Raw genomic sequence first — 24,343 nt, 5'->3', positions numbered from 1 at the left:
TTAACAAAGTCTGAGCTTTCACCGTCCAGACCACAACGCCATGGGGGGCGTTTTGTATCTTTTTGTGCTGGTTTTGCATCTTTTGAGTCATTTATGTGATGTCGTCCCCCTGTTGTGTGTTGTTTCTGAGGTGGGGGGGGTTCTTGGCTTTAAGTGGACTGTTTGGTGTGTTGTTTCTGAGGTGGGGGGGGTTCTTGGCTTTAAGTGGACTGTTTGGTGTGTTGTTTCTGAGGTGGGGGGGGGTTCTTGGCTTTAAGTGGACTGTTTGGTGTGTTGTTTCTGAGGTGGGGGGGGTTCTTGGCTTTAAGTGGACTGTTTGGTGTGTTGTTTCTGAGGTGGGGGGGGTTCTTGGCTTTAAGTGGACTGTTTGGTGTGTTGTTTCTGGGGGGGGGGGGGTTCTTGGCTTTAAGTGGACTGTTTGGTGTGTTGTTTCTGGGGTGGGGGGGGTTCTTGGCTTTAAGTGGACTGTTTGGTGTGTTGTTTCTGGGGTGGGGGGGGTTCTTGGCTTTAAGTGGACTGTTTGGTGTGTTGTTTGAATTTGCTGTGATGTGATTTGTTAAAAACCCATAAAACAAAAAAACAAACTTTACTGACTCAGAGGAGGTCGAACATCCACGTCCAGACATCTGGAACGAGGCAGAGAGAGAGAGAGAGGGAGAGAGGGAGAGAGAGAGAGAGAGAGAGAGAGAGAGAGAGAGAGAGAGAGAGAGAGAGAGAGAGAGAGAGAGAGAGAGAGAGAGGGAGAGAGGAGGAGGAGGAGAGAGAGAGAGAGAGAGAGAGAGAGAGAGAGGAGGAGAGGGAGAGAGAGAGAGAGAGAGAGGGAGGAGAACAACAGAACAACAGAACCAGAGACAAACACGGATCAGAGCCGAGCGACGGACGCAGACGGGAACACAAACACTTAAAGTTCAGGTAAAAAGACGAGTTTGGATTCAAAGCAGAATTACGTCTGAATGTTTGTTTGTTCCAGAGTTTCTGACTGAATCTGTTTGTTTCACTTAAAGCTGCATTCTCTCTAATGTCCACTTAAAGCTGCACTCTCTCTAATGTCCAGCAGGAGGAGACTCCACTTAAAGCTGCATTCTCTCTAATGTCCAGCAGGAGGAGACTCCACTTAAAGCTGCATTCTCTCTAATGTCCAGCAGGAGGAGACTCCACTTAAAGCTGCATTCTCTCTAATGTCCAGCAGGAGGAGACTCCACTTAAAGCTGCATTCTCTCTAATGTCCAGCAGGAGGAGACTCCACTTAAAGCTGCATTCTCTCTAATGTCCAGCAGGAGGAGACTCCACTTAAAGCTGCATTCTCTCTAATGTCCAGCAGGAGGAGACTCCACTTAAAGCTGCATTCTCTCTAATGTCCAGCAGGAGGAGACTCCACTTAAAGCTGCATTCTCTCTAATGTCCAGCAGGAGGAGACTCCACTTAAAGCTGCATTCTCTCTAATGTCCAGCAGGAGGAGACTCCACTTAAAGCTGCATTCTCTCTAATGTCCAGCAGGAGGAGACTCCACTTAAAGCTGCATTCTCTCTAATGTCCAGCAGGAGGAGACTACACTTAAAGCTGCATTCTCTCTAATGTCCAGCAGGAGGAGACTCCACTTAAAGCTGCATTCTCTCTAATGTCCAGCAGGAGGAGACTCCACTTAAAGCTGCATTATCTCTAATGTCCAGCAGGAGGAGACTCCACTTAAAGCTGCATTCTCTCTCATGTCCAGCAGGAGGAGACTCCACTTAAAGCTGCATTCTCTCTAATGTCCAGCAGGAGGAGACTCCACTTAAAGCTGCATTCTCTCTAATGGGGAGACTTTAAAGTGTCTGTTTGTGTTTGTCGTCTCTGAGTCGCAGAGGGAGCCGGTTCTGAACGCCCCGGACATGGATCACACAGTGATGGTGGTTCTGGTTTTGCTCTGGAGCTCAGGAGGGACCAACGGAGTCTCGTCAACAGGTTCGTGTGGTATCGTACGACGCTGACGGACCACGAGTGGACTGCCCTATAGCTTTTGGTGTTGTTTATGTTTAGGCACCAAAACTAGCATTAAGTGACGGGTTTTAGCCGACTGAAGGTCGACAAGTGGCTTGTGTTGGTGCGTCTGGGACATGAATGGCAACAGGAAGTGAGCCACACTCGTCCTGTGTTTTGGTTCCATCACACCAGCCGCCTCCTTTTTGAGTAATTCAGGCATAAACTCCTCCTCCAGGGTCTTTGTCTGCACTTTAATCCTCAGTAACCATGGAGACAGTTTTTATTAAGGTAGAAATCAGGAGAGATGCTAACAGCCGGACGTGGCTAACAGTGGTTAGCTCGGGGCAGCACGGTGAAGGCATTCAAAGGTCTTTTTTAACCACTAATGCTGCTGAAAATCACAGCAAACCTCTGCAGCAGCAGGAGAAGAGTCCCTACACACACAACAAAGCACCAATGGGCTCCTTCCACTGTAATGGACTTTACTATGAGAGGAGCTGGTACAGGGGCCAGTAGGTAAGTCTTTAACACACTCTTTAATAAACTCTGGCTTCACTAACTACGCTGATGACGCTTTGTTGTGTGTGTAGGGACTCTTCTCATGCTGCTGCAGAGGTTTGTGTTATTTTCAGCAGGATCTTCAAACTGATCTGAGAGGGAAACACAACAGATCAGGACTCTGGAGGATCGTTAGGTGGCGCAATGAAATTCAAGTGGTATGAAAGAAAGAAAGTTTGTGGTACTGAGGACGAGTCGAGGAGAGAAGCTGCTCTGTCGTCCGGTGATAAGATCCTGTGTTTAACGCTGCGTCTTGTACGATGTCATGTGACAAACACAACGGTGTACTGCTGTGATGCTGTGATGTACGTGTGTTTTGTGTCTCAGGTCTCCAGGCAGAAGAAACCAACGAGCCCAACGGTACATAAAACATATAACTGCAGAATAACATCAGGAAAATAGCCGTTTCGTTGTTGCATCTCTTTGCTGATGACTCTGTCGTCTGTGTTCAGATCCCGTCAGGTTTGTGGGAGGATCCAGTCGCTGTGCAGGAGCGCTGGCGGTGAAACACGGAGAGTGGAAACTAGTGGGCGACTCCTTCCCTGCCTGGACCCTGAAGGAAGCCGCAGCCGTCTGCAGAGCGCTGGACTGTGGCGCTGCGGTGTCTTTAGCACGGTGGAAGGAGCTCCTTGAGAGCTCTGTGTGGGAGATGACTCCTGAATGCGTTCACTCTGGATCTCCTCTGAGAGACTGCGTGAGTCCAAAGTCCTCCTCCACTTTCCTGCAGTTCACCTGCTCAGGTAAGTCCATCAATGAGATCATCTCTGACAGCTCCCAGCGTGTTCCTTTCTCCGTCACAGTGAAAGTCAGTGGTTTAGGCTGAACTGTCACGGTTGCAGCGCACCGCCAAAATGTGCCCTGACCCCCCGAGTTGAATCCTGTGGGCCGACTGAACGGACGCCCACAAGTACTTTAGGTTCATTATAAAGCGTTTGAGTCTGTTCATGTGGACAAAATCATCCCCGTGTCTCTCCAGACTCTGTCAGGCTGGTGAACGGGACCAGTCTGTGCTCAGGCCGACTGGAGGTGAAGTCCGACCAGTCGTGGTCCTCGGTGAGTGAAGAAGACTTTGACCAGCAGGACGCAGAGGTGGTCTGCAGGGAGCTCGGCTGTGGGGCTCCTTCAGACCTCCAGGGGGCGCTCTACGGAGAAGCGGAGGCTCCGACGTGGACCAAAGAGTTCCAGTGTGGAGGCAACGAGTCCGCTCTCCTGGACTGTAGAAGCTCAGACAGAAACAGCAGCTCACCTGGAGGAGCTGTTGGACTCACCTGCTCAGGTAGAAGAGGAGCTGCAGCTCTGGTTCATTACTTTGTCCTTTCGCTGACGACTCTGTTGTTTGTGTTCAGATCCCGTCAGCTTGGAGGGAGGACCCAGTCGCTGTGCAGGGACTCTGGAGGTGAAACACGGAGGCGAGTGGAGACCCGTGGGCGACGTTGACTGGACCCTGAAGGAAGCAGATGCGTTCTGTGGAGAGCTGGACTGTGGCTCTGCTGTTTCCACAGGACGGACACCGGCGTCCTCCCACAGACCGGTGTGGACACTGGCCTCAGGGTGTGTCCACTCTGGAGCTGCTCTGAGGGACTGTGCCATACCAGGTTCTTCTGTCAACATCCTGGAGGTCACCTGCTCAGGTACGTCCGTCTGTGACATCACGGATGACCGTAGTTTCCAGGGTGTCGGCGGTTTACGTTGGACTGAACTGTAAAGTTATTCAGGACAAAGACAAAGGTTATAGAAATCAACCTGATCCTTAAACCGCCCAGAGACGGCGGACCCTCTCAAAGGGAACACTTCAGGTCACCTGTGGTTCTGTCTTTCTTTCTTTCTGACAGCTGTAAAGGTCCGTTTTTACAGCGTGTCTCACATCGACGGCACACGTCGGCCCTCGTTGGCTGTATTTCTGCTGATTTAGCAGCAAGGAAGCCTGTTTGGTTGTCAGTTCAGCTTCAGGGACTCAGTGGAAAACAAGAGACGTGAGGAGAGAAAGAGCTAAAGTCAAGAGGCTGTGGGATGGAGACCTCGTCCACTCGAACACGGGTATTTTTGAAACCAAACTTTTATGGTCCCACGTTAAAAAAAATCCCGTCCACTCCACCGCAAAATCCTCCTCCATCAGCTGGTCACGTCTGGAGCGCTCCACGAGTCTCCATGGAAACAACCGACTGTTTACCGTCACACAGTGTGACGTCAAACACTGGTTCTCCTGTCCACACATGACTGCTGACACAGCACTTTAACACAAAGTTCACCCTGGACTCTGGTTTCAGGAGCAACAGCTGTGGTTAGAAACACACACGTTCAGAAACACACACGTTCAGAAACACACACGTTCAGAAACACACACACGTTCAGAAACACACACGTTCAGAAACACACATGTTCAGAAACACACATGTTCAGAAACACACATGTTCAGAAACACACGCGTTCAGAAACACACACGTTCAGAAACACACACACGTTCAGAAACACACACACGTTCAGAAACACACACTTTCAGAAACACACACGTTCAGAAACACACACGTTCAGAAACACACACTTTCAGAAACACACACGTTCAGAAACACACACGTTCAGAAACACACACACGTTCAGAAACACACACGTTCAGAAACACACACGTTCAGAAACACACACACGTTCAGAAACACACACGTTCGTACGGATGGACCCTGAGCTCTTCCAGCATCTTGAACCCGTCCTGCCGGTCTTCCAGTTTCCCCTTTTGAACGATGAATAAGGACCACCATCGCCTGCTGGTATGGAGAGTTATTTCCTGCCTCACAGGCGTGGAACAACGTGCTGGTTGGCTGTCAGCTGTAGTCTTCGCGGTGTGTTCAAGTGCAACTATTTGGAAGAGACTGAAGTGTCTAAAGCAGGGGTGGGCAGTTCTGGTCCTGGAGAGCCACTGTCCTGCATGTTTGAGGTTCCTCCCTACCCGAACACACCTGGGTCTGACACACCTGAGTCTGACACACCTGAGTCTGACACACCTGAGTCTGACACACCTGAGTCTGACACACCTGAGTCTGACACACACCTGAGTCTGACACACCTGAGTCTGACACACCTGAGTCTGACACACCTGAGTCTGACACACCTGAGTCTGACACACCTGAGTCTAACACACCTGAGTCTAACACACACCTGAGTCTGACACGCCTGCTTTAAAGTTATATATGTATATTTACTCATATGATGAGTAGGTTAACATGTCTAGTTTTGGGGAACAATGGGCCTCATGGTATGTCTGGCCCCCTTTGCATGAGATCACTCTTGAGCTCCAAAGCATCTGAATGAGAACCTGATGTTTTCAGTCCTTCTTTGTTTACTCCACTATAAAAACTATAAAAAGCTCTGTAAGTACCAGGGGATTTCTCTTATTGGCCAAGAGGATCTCACAAGTTATCCAGAGACGTGTAGACGCTGTTCTTTTATAAACAACAAGACGCGTCGGCGGCGTCTCTGCATTACATCTTCACATCATCTGCATCAAGACACCACGAGACACCGGCGACGTGAGGCGAGAGACACTCAGTGTTTGTTGCTGTTGGTGCGTCCCTGTGTTTGGGCTTCAGCCAACAGTGTGATCCTGCTCTGTGTTTACAGACCTGCTGGTTCAGCCAAACATATCTGTGTCCTCCACGGACGGGGGCTTCAAGGCCCAGCAGGAGGGGTTTCGAGTGTCCGGGGGCTCCAAATTCACCATCATCTGCTCCACCGAGCCACAGTACCCGGGAGGCTCCTTCCTGCTCACCTTCTCCTCCTCCACCTCAGAACACAACTACACCCAGCCAGCTGTCAATCACTCCGCCCACTTCCTGTTTCCTGCTGCAGAGCCCGCCCACCAAGGCAGCTACAGCTGTGTTTATCAAGTCTACATTTTTTCTCAGAACTTCTCCTCTGAGAGCGACCTGCTGTCTCTCACGGTCTCTGAGGGGAACGTGAAGCCGAGTCAAAGAGGTAAATGTTCATGATACAAAGAAACAAACAAGAACAAGATGGTGCAGGTTAGGAGATCTGAGGAGTAGTTGCAGAGATCTGGGGAGTCGTTGCAAAGGTAATTGCAGAGATCTGAGGAGTAGTTGCAGAGATCTGGGGAGTAGTTGCAGAGATCTGAGGAGTAGTTTCAGAGATCTGGGGAGTAGTTGCAGAGTTCTCTGGAGTAGTTGCAGCGATCTGGGGAGTAGTTGCAGAGATCTGAGGAGTAGTTGCAGAGTTCTGGGGAGTAGATGCAGAGATCTGAGGAGTAGATGCAGAGATCTGAGGAGTAGTTGCAGAGGTAGTTGCAGAGATCTGGATAATGTCAGAAAAGTGTTTCTTGTCTCACTCATGACTCTGTTGTTTGTGTCAGATCCCGTCAGGTTGGTGGGAGGATCCGGTCGCTGTGCAGGAACTCTGGAGGTGAAACACGGAGGCGAGTGGAGACCAGTGGGCGACGTTGACTGGACCCTGAAGGAAGCAGCTGTGTTCTGTGGAGCGCTGGACTGTGGCTCTGCTGCTTCTGTCGGACGGAGAGAGGAGTCCCCGCACAGATCTGTGTGGACGATGACCCCTGAATGTGTCCACTCTGGATCTGCTCTGAGGGACTGTGTGACACCAGCGTTCTCTAACAACATCGTGGAGGTCACCTGCTCCGGTAAGTCCATCAGTGACATCATGTATGGGCGCTTTGACACCTGATCTAGACCTAGTCCACTTCCTAATCATCTGCACCAGATGTGAAGATGATTCTGGTCTGGTTCTTTCACACCTAATCATTTGATCTGGTCCGAATCAGTTGGTGTCGTGCTGAAGTGACCCCCCAAAATGTAGCTGCACGTCGGCTCAATGAAGGTTTGGGACAAAAAAGGGATAAAAAGCACTTCATTCAGGGCCCGTCCACACGGACACGCGTTTTCCTGTAACCGCACAGCTTTAGTCTGGTTCAGTCTGGTTCAGTCTTATGTAACACCCTTTCAAAATAAGACTCCCGGGTCCAAACGCTCCGTTGGAACAAAACAGAACCAACGTCTGAACATGTGAACAATCAGGATCAGCTCTGTGGTCAGTTTGACTCTTTTTCATCCAGAAGAAAAAGGTCAAAGGTCAAAGACTCAGATCTGTTCTAACAACAGGGAACACGGCACTGCAACATTAGAGAAACACGAGGCTCGGACAGGAAGTCTTATTTTGAAAGGGTGTAACATCCCGACTGAACAGACGGATGGTGACGAACTGTGAGCAAACATTCAGCCAACAGTGTCCTCTTGCTCTTTGTTTACAGAACCGTTGGTTCAGCCGATGTGAGGAGGGCGCCGGGGCCCGGACACTGCCACCACAACGGATCCAGAAAAATAAAGTTCTCACGGACATTTGCTGATGTTGTTCTGCTTCATTCTGCTGCTTCAGCCTCGTCTGCCGGGGGATCATCCTGCTCCTGATCCTCTGAGCTTCTCTCCTCTCTGTCTGTATCATCCATGTCTCATCAGTGCATGTTACTAATTCAACTTCTTCCTGATGGTGGTGGTGCCTGCTGCACTGGTCCTGTGTGTGTGCAGGTCTCTGCTGATGGTGGTGGGGCCTGCTGCAGTGGTGGTGTGTGTAGGTCTCTGCTGATGGTGGTGGTGCCTGCTGCCGTGGTCCTGTGTGTGTGTGTAGGTCTCTGCTGATGGTGGTGGTGCCTGCTGCGGTGGTCCTGTGTGTGTGTAGGTCTCTGCTGATGGTGGTGGTGCCTGCTGCCGTGGTCCTGTGTGTGTGCAGGTCTCTGCTGATGGTGGTGGTGCCTGCTGCAGTGGTCCTGTTTGTGTGCAGGTCTCTGTTGATGGTGGTGGTGCCTGCTGCAGTGGTCCTGTGTGTGTGCGTAGGTCTCTGCTGATGGTGGTGGTGCCTGCTGCAGTGGTCCTGTGTGTGTGCGTAGGTCTCTGCTGATGGTGGTGGTGCCTGCTGCAGTGGTCCTGTGTGTAGGTCTCTGCTGATGGTGGTGGTGCCTGCTGCCGTGGTCCTGTGTGTGTGTGTAGGTCTCTGCTGATGGTGGTGGTGCCTGCTGCAGTGGTCCTGTATGCAGATCTCTGCTGATGGTGGTGGTGCCTGCTGCACTGGTCCTGCATGACGCTTCCTGCTGCTGTTATCACTGTTACTCATATAAACTATCACAAGTTTATAAATTATAACATTTATAGCCATAAAAACATCATCAGTGATGAATCTCTCTGTATCACAGCTGTTATTAATCATCATTAATCATATTTACCTGCATAATTATCATCATTGTCATGTTCTGTCACCTCAGCTGTGCTTGTTTCTGCTGTTCTGCTGTTTTAACTGCTATAACATACGAGTCATATTCACATTTATATAGATATTATTATAGTTACTGTTACTTTGGTGGTTGATGCATCTCTGGAAGTGTCCATCTGTCCGTCTTTTCCTCTTCCCCAACCGGTGCAGACAGACGTCCGTCCTCCATAGAGCTGGTTCTGCCTGTTAAAGGGACGTTTCAACCAAATTCCGACGTAACATCATCGCCGGACGTGGCTAACAGTGGTTAGCTCGGGGCAGCACGGTAAAATAACACAAACCTCTGCAGCAGCATGAGAAGAGTCCCTACACACACAACAAAGCGTCATCAGCGTAGTTAGTGAAGCCAGAGTTTATTAAAGAGTGTTTTAAAGACTTACCTACTGGCCCCTGCACCAGCTCCTCTCATAGTAAAGTCCATTACAGTGGAAGGAGCCCATTGCTGCTTTGTTGTATGTGTGTGTGTGTGTGTGTGTGTGTGTGTGTGTGTGTGTGTGTGTGTGTGTGTGTGTGTGTGTGTGTGTGTGTGTGTGTAGGGACTCTTCTCATGCTGCTGCAGAGGTTTGCTGTTATTTTCAGCAGCATTAGTGGTTAAAAAAGACCTTTGAATGCCTTCACCGTGCTGCCCCGAGCTAACCACTGTTAGCCACGTCCGGCTGTTAGCATCTCTCCTGGATTTCTACCTTAATAGAAACGGTCTCCATGGTTACTGAGGATTAAAGTGCAGACAAAGACCCTGGAGGAGGAGTTTACAGCAGAGTTAGACTTAAATGACCCGAGGACGTCAAGAAAACGTTTCTAGACTCTTAAAGTCTCGTGAGACGGTTATTTTCTGCATGCTTTTAATATTTTAATTATTATTATTTTCACTATTTGTAATCCTTCATCATCTGTGTTGAATAAATCTGGTGTCGTCTATTAAAAGACAGTTTCTTCTGTTTCTGTTGCATCCAACGCTTCAACAACACTCTGGTGTCTTTGAACCTGTGACGACGTGTTTCTCTTCAGTCGTGTTCTCACTCAGGGCGCCCTCCCACTGTGCCTCCGTCCCGTGCCCCAGCACGTGTCACGGCTAAAGTCTGGTTCCTTTGACCAGTGTGAGTGCAACCGTACCACGTCTAGGAGCGGCACGCTCGCCGTCCACGGCCCGTTTGGGAGAGGTGGGCTTTAGTAAAGCACGTTTGCACGTGTACGAGCACGAGCGTGCGCACGTGTACGAGCACGAGGCCTACGGCGGTTCTGAGGTCATTTCCTGTGCGCCTGTTGGGACGTAGAAAAAAGAAGGAGGGGCCATGCGCGGACATTTCAAACAATGGCGGTGAAAGGTTCACGTTGGTGTGATGCGGAGGTGGAGTGTTTACTGCAGATTTGGTCGATGAAAAGATTCAAAAACAGTCGACAAGACGCACAAAAACTCCGAGGTCTACGGAAAGATCTGGAAACAAAGCCACGCATCGCCATGACGTCATCAATGCGTGTGACGTGTTACGGCGTGATGACGTATAGGCAGCAAGAAGCATTCTCCGAGGCCCAGGTAGTGTGAGTACAAACGGGCCTGGAGGTGGGACAAGGACCCTAAAGCACGGGGCACGGGACGGAGGAACAGTGGGAGGGCGCTCTAACCTGTGACGGAGGCACAGTGTGAGGGCGCTCTTACCTGTGACGGAGGCACAGTGGGAGGGCGCTCTAACCTGTGACGGAGGCACAGTGGGACGACACTGTTACTACTCTTTAATGTGTCGAGAGAAGGATCTTCTGCTGTGATCTGTGGTTTCAGTTGAAGCCTCATAAACACATGAATCTGAAAACCCAGGAGGAGAAAAGTTAAAGACTCGACACAAAACTGGAAGAAAAACTCTTTTATTATGAAAGTTTTCATCAAAGTTCACTCAGGAAACTAAAGCTGCTTCTTTCTCTGTTCTACAGTTTTACAGATTCCAGTGAAATGAAAATAAAACGTCTCTAAACTGAGTAAACTGTAAAGTCAGAAACATTCAGCGTCAGCGTTTTTCTCACTGAGGCTAAAGACGCGGAGCCCCGACGCTCGGTCTCACGCTCCCACCTGAGCCTGAACGCTCGGGAACCACCGGACGAAAGAGAAAAACAACCGTGTTAGCACGTTAGCTTCTCAGTCAGAGCGTTTCCTGCACTCTAAACCTGATCATAGTCGGGTTACCATGGAAACAGCGCCCCCCGGGTCAAACCAGAGTCCTCACAGACCCAGAGAACTGCTTCAGTCCCTGTTCTTCCTCATGGAAACATCTTTCCCCGGAGTAACCTCAGGTTTCTGGTCTACACATGCTCCGTGGGTTCGATCCCGCCCCTCCCCACTCCACTGCACCGGCTTTAGACCCGGGAACAGAAGGAACCAGGAAGCAACGGCGCCCAAAACAAGGTAACAACAACAACACAAGCTCCTCCCTGCTCTGGTTAGCTCCTCCCTGCTCTGGTTAGCTCCTCCCTGCTCTTGTTAGCTCCTCCCTGCTCTGGTTAGCTCCTTCCTGCTCTGGTTAGCTCCTCCCTGCTCTGGTTAGCTCCTTCCTGCTCTGGTTAGCTCCTCCCTGCTCTGGTTAGCTCCTCCCTGCTCTGGTTAGCTCCTCCCTGCTCTGGTTAGCTCCTTCCTGCTCTGGTTAGCTCCTCCCTGCTCTGGTTAGCTCCTCCCTGCTCTGGTTAGCTCCTTCCTGCTCTGGTTAGCTCCTCCCTGCTCTGGTTAGCTCCTCCCTGCTCTGGTTAGCTCCTTCCTGCTCTGGTTAGCTCCTTCCTGCTCTGGTTAGCTCCTCCTTGCTCTGGTTAGCTCCTTCCTGCTCTGGTTAGCTCCTTCCTGCTCTGGTTAGCTCCTCCCCGCTCTGGTTAGCTCCTTCCTGCTCTGGTTAGCTCCTCCCTGCTCCTGTTAGCTCCTCCCCGCTCTGGTTAGCTCCTTCCTGCTCTGGTTAGCTCCTCCCTGCTCTGGTTAGCTCCTCCCTGCTCTGGTTAGCTCCTCCCCGCTCTGGTTAGCTCCTCCCTGCTCTGGTTAGCTCCTCCCTGCTCTGGTTAGCTCCTCCCTGCTCTGGTTAGCTCCTCCCTGCTCTTGTTAGCTCCTTCCTGCTCTGGTTAGCTCCTCCCTGCTCTTGTTAGCTCCTTCCTGCTCTGGTTAGCTCCTCCCTGCTCTGGTTAGCTCCTTCCTGCTCTGGTTAGCTCCTCCCTGCTCTTGTTAGCTCCTCCCTGCTCTTGTTAGCTCCTTCCTGCTCTGGTTAGCTCCTCCCTGCTCTGGTTAGCTCCTCCCACAGACTCAGCTGCAGCCTTCTGTGCGTCCTCTGCGTACAGATACGGAGCAAACGCTGCAGTACCACCTGAAACCGTGGGGGCAGTGTCGAGCACCGTGAACATCAGGAGCGAGCGAGTCATCGAAGCCCCGACGGACGTCCTGAAACACTGACAGAGACGTCGGTCGTCACTTTGTCTCATCTGTCAAACCAACATGTGGAATTCTCCGTCCACACTCTGGGACGTCTTTAGTGTCTCACAGACCACCGCCGTCTACAACGCTGCCGCCATTTTGACTCAGGACGCTTCTCTCCTCCATCGCCTCCATCTTTGTTGGGGTCAAACTTTACGGGAGGAACTTTTGAGTGTGAGCGACGCCCTCTAGAGGAAGTTTGGATCAACGCACGAGGACAGAGACGAGGAGAACCAGGAGAACGCACGTCTGTGTTCACACACGGAGCAGGAACCAGGAGAACACACGTCTGTGTTCACACACGGAGCAGGAACCAGGAGAACACACGTCTGTGTTCACACACGGAGCAGGAACCAGGAGAACACACGTCTGTGTTCACACACGGAGCAGGAACCAGGAGAACACACGTCTGTGTTCACACACGGAGCAGGAACCAGGAGAACACACGTCTGTGTTCACACACGGAGCAGGAACCAGGAGAACGCACGTCTGTGTTCACACACGGAGCAGGAACCAGGAGAACGCACGTCTGTGTTCACACACGGAGCAGGAACCAGGAGAACACACGTCTGTGTTCACACACGGAGCAGGAACCAGGAGAACGCACGTCTGTGTTCACACACGGAGCAGGAACCAGGAGAACGCACTGACTGAGAAGCTAACGATGCTAACAGACCCTCAGTTTGTTCATGTAAAACTCTCTCAGTGCTGCGATTACGACGCTGTTCACCGTTTATTCTAGGAGCAGAGTCAAAGTGCAGTAAAAGCTGAAGAGGCGACGATTTCTCCCAATCATCCGTTCACAAACACAGAAAATCTAAAATATTCACAACAACAAAAATCAACCGTAAAGATTCAACGAGAACAAAAACACGAGAAAAACAAAAGTCTCCAGATAAAAAGTTCCTCTTCTTCGAACATAAAAACAAAATCAACGCAGAAGAAGAAGGAGTTTAAACGTTTAGTGCAATCAGAGTTACAACACGACACAAACTCCAAAGCAAAGTCGAACGTCTTTGACTGAACGTCTGCTGGTAAAGATGAGTCATCGTCTCGTGGAGTCCCTCAGGGAAGCGTCCTGGGGCCTCGGTCGTTCTACTAAACCTAAAGGAATCGATCCAGTATTGAGTAAATCTCTGTGTTCGGTCGTTTCCAGTCCTGTGATCGGTCCGTTACACGTTCTGCAACTTAACTTAAGTGCTTTTTTCTGTTTCCTCAACAACAACAATTATTTGAGTTATTTCCAGGAAACTTTGGACAAACCGCTTCAAAGCTTCTCCACGTGCGTGCTGGACTTTAATGACTTTAATAATAAAGTCACGCTTCGTCTGGAGACTTCCCTAAGCTGCACTTTAACTAAATTATATTAAAAAAAATCCCTAAAATCCACAAATTCTAAGAGAAATGAAGAGGAAATGACCTCACAGGAAGCTGCGTCTCTGGGTCCATGTTAGCTTGTGTTAGCACACAGACTGGAGGCAGTGGGGAACTGCTAGCCTAGCTTAGCATTGAGTAGACACATGTGTGTGGGGCTGTTTGGTCACTGGTGACTGAATAACAGTCTCTAACATGTCACCATATATTAAAGCCTGGGTTTACAGGAGGAAGACGTGTGTGAAGCCGTGGTTTTGCAGGTTTTTGCCCTTTTTTCTCACATGAATCATAAAAACACTTCATCACACGTGTCTGTGGTTTCGTTAAGTGTTCGAGGAGATGTCCAGGAAAGAGTTTGGTCCCAAATTAGACACGAAAAGTCAAATAATCGACGGACAGAAATCAGACTGTTCTGATGCTCAAACGTCGTCAGGACGAACAGAAACAACTGAAACATCTTCAGCTCTTAGATCTTTGACGGCGTCGCCTCCGACAAAGACAAACATTTGGATTTAACTTAAAGTGTTAAAGTGTAAACTCCTCCTCCAGGGTCTTTGACTGCACTTTAACCATCAGTAACCATGGAGACAGTTTTTATTAAGGTAGAAATCCAGGAGAGATGCTAACAGCCGGACGTGGCTAACAGCGGTTAGCTCGGGGCAGCACGGTGAAGGCATTCAAAGGTCTTTTTTAACCACTAATGCTGCTGAAAATAACAGCAAACCTCTGCAGCAGCATGAGAAGAGTCCCTACACACACAACAAAGCAGCAACGGGCTCCTTCCACTGTAATGGACTTTACTATGAGAGGAGCTGGTACAGGGGCCAGTAGGTAAGTCTTTAAAACACTCTTTAATAAACTCTGGCTTCACTAACTACGCTGATGACGCTTTGTTGTGTGTGTAGGGACTCTTCTCATGCTGCTGCAGAGGTTTGCTGTTATTTTCAGCAGCATTAGTGGTTAAAAAAGACCTTTGAATGCCTTCAGCGTGCTGCCCCGAGCTAACCACTGTTAGCCACGTCCGGCTGTTAGCATCTCTCCTGGATTTATACCTTAATAAAAACTGTCTCCATGGTTACTGAGGATTAAAGTGCAGACAAAGACCCTGGAGGAGGAGTTAAACTTAAACGTCGTCTCTTTTCCAGGAAAACTCCTCGAGGAAGACGTGAAATCTCAAACACGTGCGTTAAAGAACTTTACGTCGTCACGTTGATCCGAGGATCTGAAGGGAAACAGCAGCGTTCAGATCTGTCAGACGACGTTCACCTGCGCGTCTGAAGGTAAAGAGGTGTGATTGACAGGTGGAGCACCAATCGCCTGAGTCTGGGGGCGGGGCTCAGGGGGCGGGGCTTAGTGCACGTGACGCTGGTGATCGGATCTGAAGGCAGTGGAAGGAACGTGTTGACGTCCTGTCTCTGGGTTCTAACAGCGAGGTGAGGCTGAGCTGCTCACGCAGGAAGCTAAAGGCGGCGTGGCGACTCAGACCGGACCCTCCTCACCTGTCGGAGGCGTCTCTTTGGTGGGTTTCTTGGGTGTTTCCGGGACAGACGGACGTGTGGCGAGCGGCTGAAGGCACAGGCGGTTCTTGGTCGATGAGGTTAAGAGCTCTGCAGGCGACGCTCACGTAAGGGCACTTCTAACATTCTTCATCTTATTTACACTAGAAAAATAGAGCGGACAGGATTCAACCAGCGCTGCAGGAGGTCCCTTCACCACGACGTGTTGCTTTGGAGACGGTCTGTCCTGCAGAAGGAGAGGAAGAAGAAGAAGAAGAAGAAGAAGAAGAAGAAGAAGAAGAAGAAGAAGAAGAAGAAGAAGAAGATTCGGTAAACTTTGGCAGCTCAGCTGAAAGTCAAACTAGAACTTCATGTTTATTTTATCAACAAATAAAACAGAAACGCCCGTTTTTCACACAAAAAGGAGGAGCCTCTGGGGTCGGGGTGCTGCTGCACGGGGGGCAGTGAGGTGAGGGGCCTGGAGGGTCCAGACCCGGGCAGCAGAGGCTCTGGGGACGTGGAGCGTCTCCTCTCTGTGGGGGAAGGAGCCGGAGCTTGTGAGGGAGGTGGAGCTCCCAGTTAGATCTGGGGGGGCTCACCTCCACACACAGTCTGGATCTGGACCCGTGCTCCTGGATAGGGGCTGGACCCTGGTCTTCTCTGGAGGGGCCCAGGGTGTGAGGGGCCGGGCGGGTGTGGGGAGACTCTCAAACCCCCGGCTGAGCGCCGCGGTGTTGGAGTTGACCCCGGTGGACCAGAGGGTGGCCTCCTTACGCCTGCGGGTGGTGGGGGGGGACTCTGACTGTTGTTGGTGCAGATGCACTTGTGGCCTCAAGGTCTCAGGTGCCTCAAGGGGCGGGGACCCTGGAGCACCGTGGTGGACCCCGGGGGTCAGGGGTCCCCCTGAAGAAGGAGGCCTTCAGGATCTGGTCTCCCAGAAGACTCCGGAGGTGGTTCTGAGGTCCCCACAGGTCTGAAGGGCTGCAGCCTCTGCTGGGTCAGAGGCAAAGCAGCGGGTGTGGGAGGAGTTCACACAAGTCCTGGAGAAGGAGTGCGGTGTTACCTGGGTGTGGTGTTACCTGGGTGTGGTGTTACCTGGGTGCGGTGTTACCTGGGTGCGGTGTTACCTGGGTGTGGTGTTACCTGGGTGTGGTGTTACCTGGGTGTGGTGTTACCTGGGTGTGGTGTTACCTGGGTGTGGTGTTACCTGGGTGCGGTGTTACCTGGGTGTGGTGTTACCTGGGTGTGGTGTTACCTGGGTGAGGTGTTACCTGGGTGTGGTGTTACCTGGGTGTGGTGTTACCTGGGTGTGGTGTTACCTGGGTGTGGTGTTACCTGGGTGCGGTGTTACCTGGGTGCGGTGTTACCTGGGTGCGGTGCGCTCAGGACCGGAAGACGTGGACGGCTCGGACGACGTACTGGCGGCAGATGGGACACTCGCTCATCCTCTTGCCGCACTTGGTGCAGGTGATCATGTGTCCACACTCCAGCAGGACGCAGTCGATGGGAGAGTCCATGCAGATCTTACAGAGGTTCTCCTCCACGCCTGCAGGGACACCGGCGACACCGCCAACACCGCCGCCGCCAACACCACCCGACTCTGCAGGGACACACAGACACGTACGGGTCCTTAGAGTGCAGACAAAGACCCCGGAGGAGGATGTGACGCAGCTCCTCTGTGGCGTCACACTCACCTGAAGCGTTCGCAGCGTTCGCAGCTGAAAGACAAACAGGAAACAACATCAGTGCTTTGACTTCAGATCAGACCGGACGGTCCTGAAGGGTCCTGAAGTGGTTCCTGGTACTGACCCAGGAGGTTCTGCTGGTCCTGGTAGAGCCGGCTCACTCGCTCCATCAGCTCCCACTTCTCGCAGCAGCCTTTGTAGTCCACGAAGTTCCTGGCGAGGATTTCCTTCAGCTGTCGGACGCTCAGCGCCTCGATGTCGTCCAGGCAGCTCAGGTCGGACAGCGACGCCCTGCGACCCGAGACCGGCGCCTCCTCCGGGTCCCAGGTCTGAACCGGAACCAGACGGGAAGAAGAAGAAGAATCCACAGTCAAACACGTTCACAGGAGAAATCCCAGGTTTTCTCCAGGACCTGGTTCTGGTTCTTACCTGGTCTTCGTCCTGAACATCGGGCTCGGGGGGGGCGGGGGCGGTCTCTGTGGGCGGGGGCGTGGCTTCAGGCTCTGCAGCGGGGGGGTCCGGGGTCGTGCTGGGGGTGTGAGGCGTCAGGTCAGGGGGGTCAGGTGTCACAGAGGGGGGGTCAGGGGTCAGGGCCTCGGGGGCGGAGTCACTGGACGGTGAAGACTGCTGACCCAGGACCAGCTCCACCAGCTCCTCCTGAAGAACACAAACAGGGACGGGTCAACGGGGGGGTCAGGACCAGAGCTTTAGCACACATTTAGACTCCTAGAGGACACTTTAGCACACGTTTATGCTCCTAGAGGACACTTTAACACACGTTTATGCTCCTAGAGGACACTTTAACACACGTTTATGCTCCTAGAGGACACTTTAGCACACGTTTATGCTCCTAGAGGACACTTTAACACATGTTTATGCTCCTAGAGGACACTTTAACACACGTTTATGCTCCTAGAGGACACTTTAACACAGGTTTATGCTCCTAGAGGACACTTTAGCACATGTTTATGCTCCTAGAGGACACTTTAACACATGTTTATGCTCCTAGAGGACACTTTAACACACGTTTATGCTCCTAGAGGACACTTTAGCACACGTTTATGCTCCTAGAGGACACTTTAGCACAAGTTTATGCTCCTAGAGGACACTTTAACACACGTTTATGCTCCTAGAGGACACTTTAACACACGTTTATGCTCCTAGAGGACACTTTAACACACGTTTATGCTCCTAGAGGACACTTTAACACACGTTTATGCTCCTAGGACACTTTAGCACACGTTTATGCTCCTAGAGGACACTTTAACACACGTTTATGCTCCTAGAGGACACTTTAACACACGTTTATGCTCCTAGAGGACACTTTAACACACGTTTATGCTCCTAGAGGACACTTTAACACACGTTTATGCTCCTAGAGGACACTTTAACACACGTTTTTTCCAGTGTAAGACAACACTGACCTTCTCTCGGCACAGGTGGGTGGCGACCTCGTGCAGGTGCAGGTAGTCCCGGAGCTCCTTCACCTTCAGCTTCATCAGCTCCGCCCGCTCCAGCAGGTTACCGTAGAAACGCTGACAGGTGTGACAGAGGCGGGGGCGGGGCTCCAGCTGGGCGGAGCAGCGGCTGCAGTAGTCCTTCTTACAGTCCACGCACACGTGCTGACGGACACACAGACAGAGAGACAGACATTAGTCCCGGTGTGGACATTAGAGAGAATGCAGCTTTAAGTGGAGTCTCCTCCTGCTGGACATTAGAGAGAATGCAGCTTTAAGTGGAGTCTCCTCCTGCTGGACATTAGAGAGAATGCAGTTTTAAGTGGAGTCTCCTCCTGCTGGACATTAGAGAGAATGCAGCTTTAAGTGGAGTCTCCTCCTGCTGGACATTAGAGAGAATGCAGCTTTAAGTGGAGTCTCCTCCTGCTGGACATTAGAGAGAATGCAGCTTTAAGTGGAGTCTCCTCCTGCTGGACATTAGAGAGAATGCAGCTTTAAGTGGAGTCTCCTCCTGCTGGACATTAGAGAGAATGCAGTTTTAAGTGGAGTCTCCTCCTGCTGGACATTAGAGAGAATGCAGCTTTAAGTGGAGTCTCCTCCTGCTGGACATTAGAGAGAATGCAGCTTTAAGTGGAGTCTCCTCCTGCTGGACATTAGAGAGAATGCAGCTTTAAGTGGATTCTCCTCCTGCTGGACATTAGAGAGAATGCAGCTTTAAGTGAGTCTCCTCCTGCTGGACATTAGAGAGAATGCAGCTTTAAGTGGAGTCTCCTCCTGCTGGACATTAGAGAGAATGCAGCTTTAAGTGGAGTCTCCTCCTGCTGGACATTAGAGAGAATGCAGCTTTAAGTGGAGTCTCCCCCTGCTGGACATTAGAGAGAATGCAGCTTTAAGTGGAGTCTCCTCCTGCTGGACATTAGAGAGAATGCAGCTTTAAGTGGAGTCTCCTCCTGCTGGACATTAGAGAGAATGCAGCTTTAAGTGGAGTCTCCTCCTGCTGGACATTAGAGAGAATGCAGCTTTAAGTGGAGTCTCCTCCTGCTGGACATTAGAGAGAATGCAGCTTTAAGTGGAGTCTCCTCCTGCTGGACATTAGAGAGAATGCAGCTTTAAGTGAGTCTCCTCCTGCTGGACATTAGAGAGAATGCAGCTTTAAGTGGAGTCTCCTCCTGCTGGACATTAGAGAGAATGCAGCTTTAAGTGGAGTCTCCTCCTGCTGGACATTAGAGAGAATGCAGTTTTAAGTGGAGTCTCCTCCTGCTGGACATTAGAGAGAATGCAGCTTTGAGTGGAGTCTCCTCCTGCTGGACATTAGAGAGAATGCAGCTTTAAGTGGAGTCTCCTCCTGCTGGACATTAGAGAGAATGCAGCTTTAAGTGGAGTCTCCTCCTGCTGGACATTAGAGAGAATGCAGCTTTAAGTGGAGTCTCCTCCTGCTGGACATTAGAGAGAATGCAGCTTTAAGTGGAGTCTCCTCCTGCTGGACATTAGAGAGAATGCAGCTTTAAGTGGAGTCTCCTCCTGCTGGACATTAGAGAGAATGCAGCTTTAAGTGGAGTCTCCTCCTGCTGGACATTAGAGAGAATGCAGCTTTAAGTGAGTCTCCTCCTGCTGGACATTAGAGAGAATGCAGCTTTAAGTGGAGTCTCCTCCTGCTGGACATTAGAGAGAATGCAGCTTTAAGTGGAGTCTCCTCCTGCTGGACATTAGAGAGAATGCAGCTTTAAGTGGAGTCTCCTCCTGCTGGACATTAGAGAGAATGCAGCTTTAAGTGAGTCTCCTCCTGCTGGACATTAGAGAGAATGCAGCTTTAAGTGGAGTCTCCTCCTGCTGGACATTAGAGAGAATGCAGCTTTAAGTGGAGTCTCCTCCTGCTGGACATTAGAGAGAATGCAGCTTTAAGTGGAGTCTCCTCCTGCTGGACATTAGAGAGAATGCAGCTTTAAGTGGAGTCTCCTCCTGCTGGACATTAGAGAGAATGCAGCTTTAAGTGGAGTCTCCTCCTGCTGGACATTAGAGAGAATGCAGCTTTAAGTGGACATCAGAGCGAAGCAGCTTTAAGTGGCGTGGTACCTTCTTGGCGGGCGTGTCCAGGCGCCCCCCGCAGGCCTTGCAGGTGTGCTCGGGTTGGGGGGGGGACGGCTGGCTGCTGTAGCCTGAGTTGGTGTAGGACTGATGACGCCTCTCTGCTGCAGACTGATCCACTTCACCAGAGTCCACACACAACCAGTTACAGCAGGAGGCAAACATGCTGCACACACACACACACACACACACACACACACACACACACACACACACACACACACACACACACACACACACACACACACACACACACACACACACACACACACACACACACACACACACACACACACACACACACACACACACACACACACACACACACACACACACACACACAGAGAGACACACACACACACACACACACAGAGAGAGAGACACACACACACACACACACACACACACACACAGAGACACACACACACACACACACACACACACACAGAGACAGACACACACACACACACACACATAACAGATACACACACACACACACACACACAGAGAGATACACACACAGACACACACACACACACACACACACACACAGAGATACACACACACACACACACACACAGATACACACACAGACAGACACACACACACACAGAGACACACACAGAGACACACACACACACACACACACACACACACACACACAGACACACACAGACAGACAGACACACACACACACACACACACACACACACACACAGACACACACACACACACACACACACACACACACACACACACACACACACACACACACACACACACACACACACACACACACACACACACACACACACACACACACACACACACACACACACACACACACAGTGTTAATGAGGTCTTGTGCACCACAGTAAAGAGCTGCTGTGACACTTTACCTGTTTGATCTTATTTCACTGTATCTGACACTATGACGTCATCAGCACCATTAAAAACCCTCCCTACAAATAAATAAATAAATAAATAAATAAATTAAATAAATAAATAAATAAATAAATTAAATAAATAAATAAAAATAAAAACACACTCTGCCTCCACTCTGGTTTGAGCTCAGGCGGCTGCAGCCAGACTTCACAGTAAAAAGCGTTGTTTTTGTGTTTGTGTGTAATTTTCTCAGATTTTAAAGTAAATTTAATAATAAAACAGACTTTTATTAAACTATTAAGATGTTCTGATGAATTCGGCGTCATGTTTCATATTATATATAATTAATATATATATATATTTATATATGCATACAACAGATCATGTGAACAGAATAGCCTAAAAATATAACAAAAGCATTTTAAATAAAACATCCACAAAATATAACAAATATTAAACAAAAAAATATCCAGAAATATTTTTAAATATCCTAAAAGTATGAATAAAATATCCTAAAAATAACAAAATTAAAAGAGACATTTTATAAAATATTTGTAAAACATTGGGGAAGTGTCTGTAAAGTATCGAACCAGACTTCATAGTAAAAAGCGTCGTTTTTGTGTTAATGTCTAATTTTCTCATATTTTAATGTAAATTTAATTATAAAAACAGACTTTTATTAAAGTATAAAGTTGTTCTGATGAATTCGGCGTCATGTTTGACAGATTACAGCTCTTATTTATTAAACCAGCAGAGTTAGAAGTGTTTGTTTATCATAGGAAAGAAAACTTTTTTACTTTATATTAACTAATATAAATACAGTTGTGTGTGTGTTTGTTAGCCGAATGAAAGAATGTGTCTATATAATGAATAAAAACCATAAACAGATGATTTAAAGGTGGTTTTCTGTTCACAGGGGAGTCAAGTTTCCTTAAATCCAGAGTTTAGTGAACGGAGTCCGGCGAGTGCGGGCTGGAAAGCACCTTAAGCTAACGGCTAACGGCTAACAGCTAACGGCTAACCTGAGGCTAGTTAGTGAAGTTTAAATAAAGTAACTAATGAAAGTAAAACCGAGCAGAAGAGGAGAGGACGGTTAAAGCGGGTCAAACTAACCCGGGTCACGGTCCTGAGTCAAAGTTAACCCGCGGGATTAACGGCACATTAGCTTCTTACCTGTCACTGGGGGCTGCTGCGGTTAGCACGGAGCTAGCACGGAGCTAACTCAGCAGCTAACTCCGCAGCTAACGGCTAACTGCTAACCGAGCCCGGCGGGTCCCGTTCACCGGTCAGTGAAGGTCAGAGGTCAAAGGTCAGAGCCGCTGCTGCTGTGGACACGTGAGGGGGCAACGTGTCAACAACAACAACAACAACAACAACACACAACTCTCTCTCACACACACACACTCATACAGGAACCAGGAAGAGAACACACACACACACACTCTAACACACACACACACACACACACTCATACAGGAACCAGGAAGAGAACACACACACACTCCAACACACACAAACACACACACTCATACAGGAACCAGGAAGAGAACACACACACACACACACTCTAACACACACTCACTCCAACACACACACATACAGGAACCAGGAAGAGAACACACACACACACACACACTCACACACACACACATACAGGAACCAGGAAGAGAACACACACACACACACACACACACACACACACACACACACACTCCAACACACACACACATACACACACATACAGGAACCAGGAAGAGAACACAAACACACACACACACTCTAACACACACACACACACACATACAGGAACCAGGAACAGAACACACACACACACACACACTCACTCCAACACACACACACACACACACATTTTTAAATATATATAAACTATTTTATTTATTTATTATTATTTAATGAAACTTTGAGACAAAAGTGACGTCAGGTTAAACGCACACACACACACCTGAGACACACACACACACACACACACACCTGACATACACACACACCTGACACACACACACACCTGACACACACACACACACACACACACACACACCTGACACACACACACACACAGACACACACACACACACACACACACACCTGACACACACACACACACACCTGACACACACACACACACACACACCTGACACACACACACACACACACACACACCTGAGACACACACACCTGTTGTTGTTGTTGATGTTGTTTATTGCCGTAAACACACACACACAGAGTTGTTGTTGTTGTTGTTGTTTATTGCCGTAAACACACACACACACACCTGTTGTTGTTGTTGATGTTGTTTATTGCCGTAAACACACACACACAGAGTTGTTGTTGTTGTTGTTTATTGCCGTAAACACACACACACACACCTGTTGTTGTTGTTGATGTTGTTTATTGCCGTAAACACACACACACAGTTGTTGTTGTTGTTGTTTATTGCCGTAAACACACACACACACAGCTGTTGTTGTTGTTGTTGATGTTGTTTATTGCCGTAAACACACACACACAGAGTTGTTGTTGTTGTTTATTGCCGTAAACACACACACACAGAGTTGTTGTTGTTGTTGTTGTTTATTGCCGTAAACACACACACACACACACAGTTGTTGTTGTTGATGTTGTTTATTGCCGTAAACACACACACACAGTTGTTGTTGTTGTTGTTTATTGCCGTAAACACACACACACAGCTGTTGTTGTTGTTGTTTATTGCCGTAAACACACACACACACACACCTGTTGTTGTTGTTGATGTTGTTTATTGCCGTAAACACACACACACAGAGTTGTTGTTGTTGTTGTTTATTGCCGTAAACACACACACACACACACACACACAGCTGTTGTTGTTGATGTTGTTTATTGCCGTAAACACACACACACACACACAGTTGTTGTTGTTGATGTTGTTTATTGCCGTAAACACACACACACACCTGTTGTTGTTTTTGATGTTGTTTATTGCCGTAAACACACACACACACTTGTTGTTGTTGATGTTGTTTATTGCCGTAAACACACACACACACACAGTTGTTGTTGTTGATGTTGTTTATTGCCGTAAACACACACACACACCTGTTGTTGTTGTTGATGTTGTTT

At 49.4% G+C, this 24,343-nt stretch overlaps 2 protein-coding genes and 1 long non-coding RNA gene across 4 annotated transcripts; 1 reads left to right on the top strand and 2 right to left on the bottom strand.

Annotated features, from left to right (window-relative positions):
- Positions 1–850: 850 nt before the first annotated feature.
- Positions 851–9,720, top strand: LOC310947137 (scavenger receptor cysteine-rich type 1 protein M130-like). The gene is made up of 9 exons (XM_083913832.1): positions 851–912; positions 1,839–1,944; positions 2,848–2,880; positions 2,973–3,260; positions 3,497–3,796; positions 3,867–4,151; positions 6,133–6,486; positions 6,878–7,162; positions 7,790–9,720. The coding sequence occupies exons 2-9, from the start codon at positions 1,872–1,874 to the stop codon at positions 7,810–7,812; spliced, it is 1,641 nt and encodes a 546-aa protein (XP_083769958.1). The 5' UTR covers positions 851–912; positions 1,839–1,871; the 3' UTR covers positions 7,813–9,720.
- A 926-nt stretch (positions 9,721–10,646) lies between these two features.
- On the bottom strand, positions 10,647–11,411 carry LOC310947518. Its single transcript, XR_014593215.1, has 2 exons — positions 10,865–11,411; positions 10,647–10,817 (listed from the first exon to the last, which is right to left on the bottom strand). It is a non-coding gene; the product is annotated as an uncharacterized lncRNA (long non-coding RNA).
- A 1,255-nt stretch (positions 11,412–12,666) lies between these two features.
- Positions 12,667–22,737, bottom strand: rffl (ring finger and FYVE-like domain containing E3 ubiquitin protein ligase). Of its 2 annotated transcripts, none has more exons than XM_083913406.1 (8): positions 22,394–22,737; positions 20,324–20,501; positions 18,218–18,415; positions 17,223–17,450; positions 16,918–17,122; positions 16,803–16,826; positions 16,476–16,708; positions 12,667–15,350 (listed from the first exon to the last, which is right to left on the bottom strand). In XM_083913406.1, the coding sequence occupies exons 2-7, from the start codon at positions 20,498–20,500 to the stop codon at positions 16,491–16,493; spliced, it is 1,050 nt and encodes a 349-aa protein (XP_083769532.1). In that variant the 5' UTR covers position 20,501; positions 22,394–22,737; the 3' UTR covers positions 12,667–15,350; positions 16,476–16,490. The 2 variants fall into 2 exon arrangements, with proteins under 2 accessions (XP_083769532.1, XP_083769531.1); XM_083913405.1 differs by having other exon boundaries at positions 12,667–15,355; positions 22,394–22,735.
- Between the last annotated feature and the right edge of the window lie 1,606 nt (positions 22,738–24,343).

This window comes from Echiichthys vipera (assembly GCF_963691815.1).
Source record: "Echiichthys vipera genome assembly, chromosome: 5".
NCBI lineage: Eukaryota > Metazoa > Chordata > Actinopteri > Perciformes > Trachinidae > Echiichthys > Echiichthys vipera.
This window is presented reverse-complemented; position numbering and strand designations above follow the sequence as displayed.

Bases quoted from the DNA above. Each gene is read 5' to 3' on its own strand.
- rffl (XM_083913406.1), bottom strand. From the start codon at position 20,500: ATGTTTGCCTCCTGCTGTAACTGGTTGTGTGTGGACTCTGGTGAAGTG. The intron at 17,451-18,217 runs GTCAGTGTTGTC...TGTGTTCTTCAG, and splicing joins CCCACCTGTGCCGAGAGAAG to GAGGAGCTGGTGGAGCTGGT. The intron at 16,827-16,917 runs GTCAGTACCAGG...TTTGTCTTTCAG, and splicing joins GGACCAGCAGAACCTCCTGG to CTGCGAACGCTGCGAACGCT.
- LOC310947137 (XM_083913832.1), top strand. From the start codon at position 1,872: ATGGATCACACAGTGATGGTGGTTCTGGTTTTGCTCTGGAGCTCAGGA. The intron at 2,881-2,972 runs GTACATAAAACA...GTCTGTGTTCAG, and splicing joins AGAAACCAACGAGCCCAACG to ATCCCGTCAGGTTTGTGGGA. The intron at 3,797-3,866 runs GTAGAAGAGGAG...GTTTGTGTTCAG, and splicing joins TGTTGGACTCACCTGCTCAG to ATCCCGTCAGCTTGGAGGGA.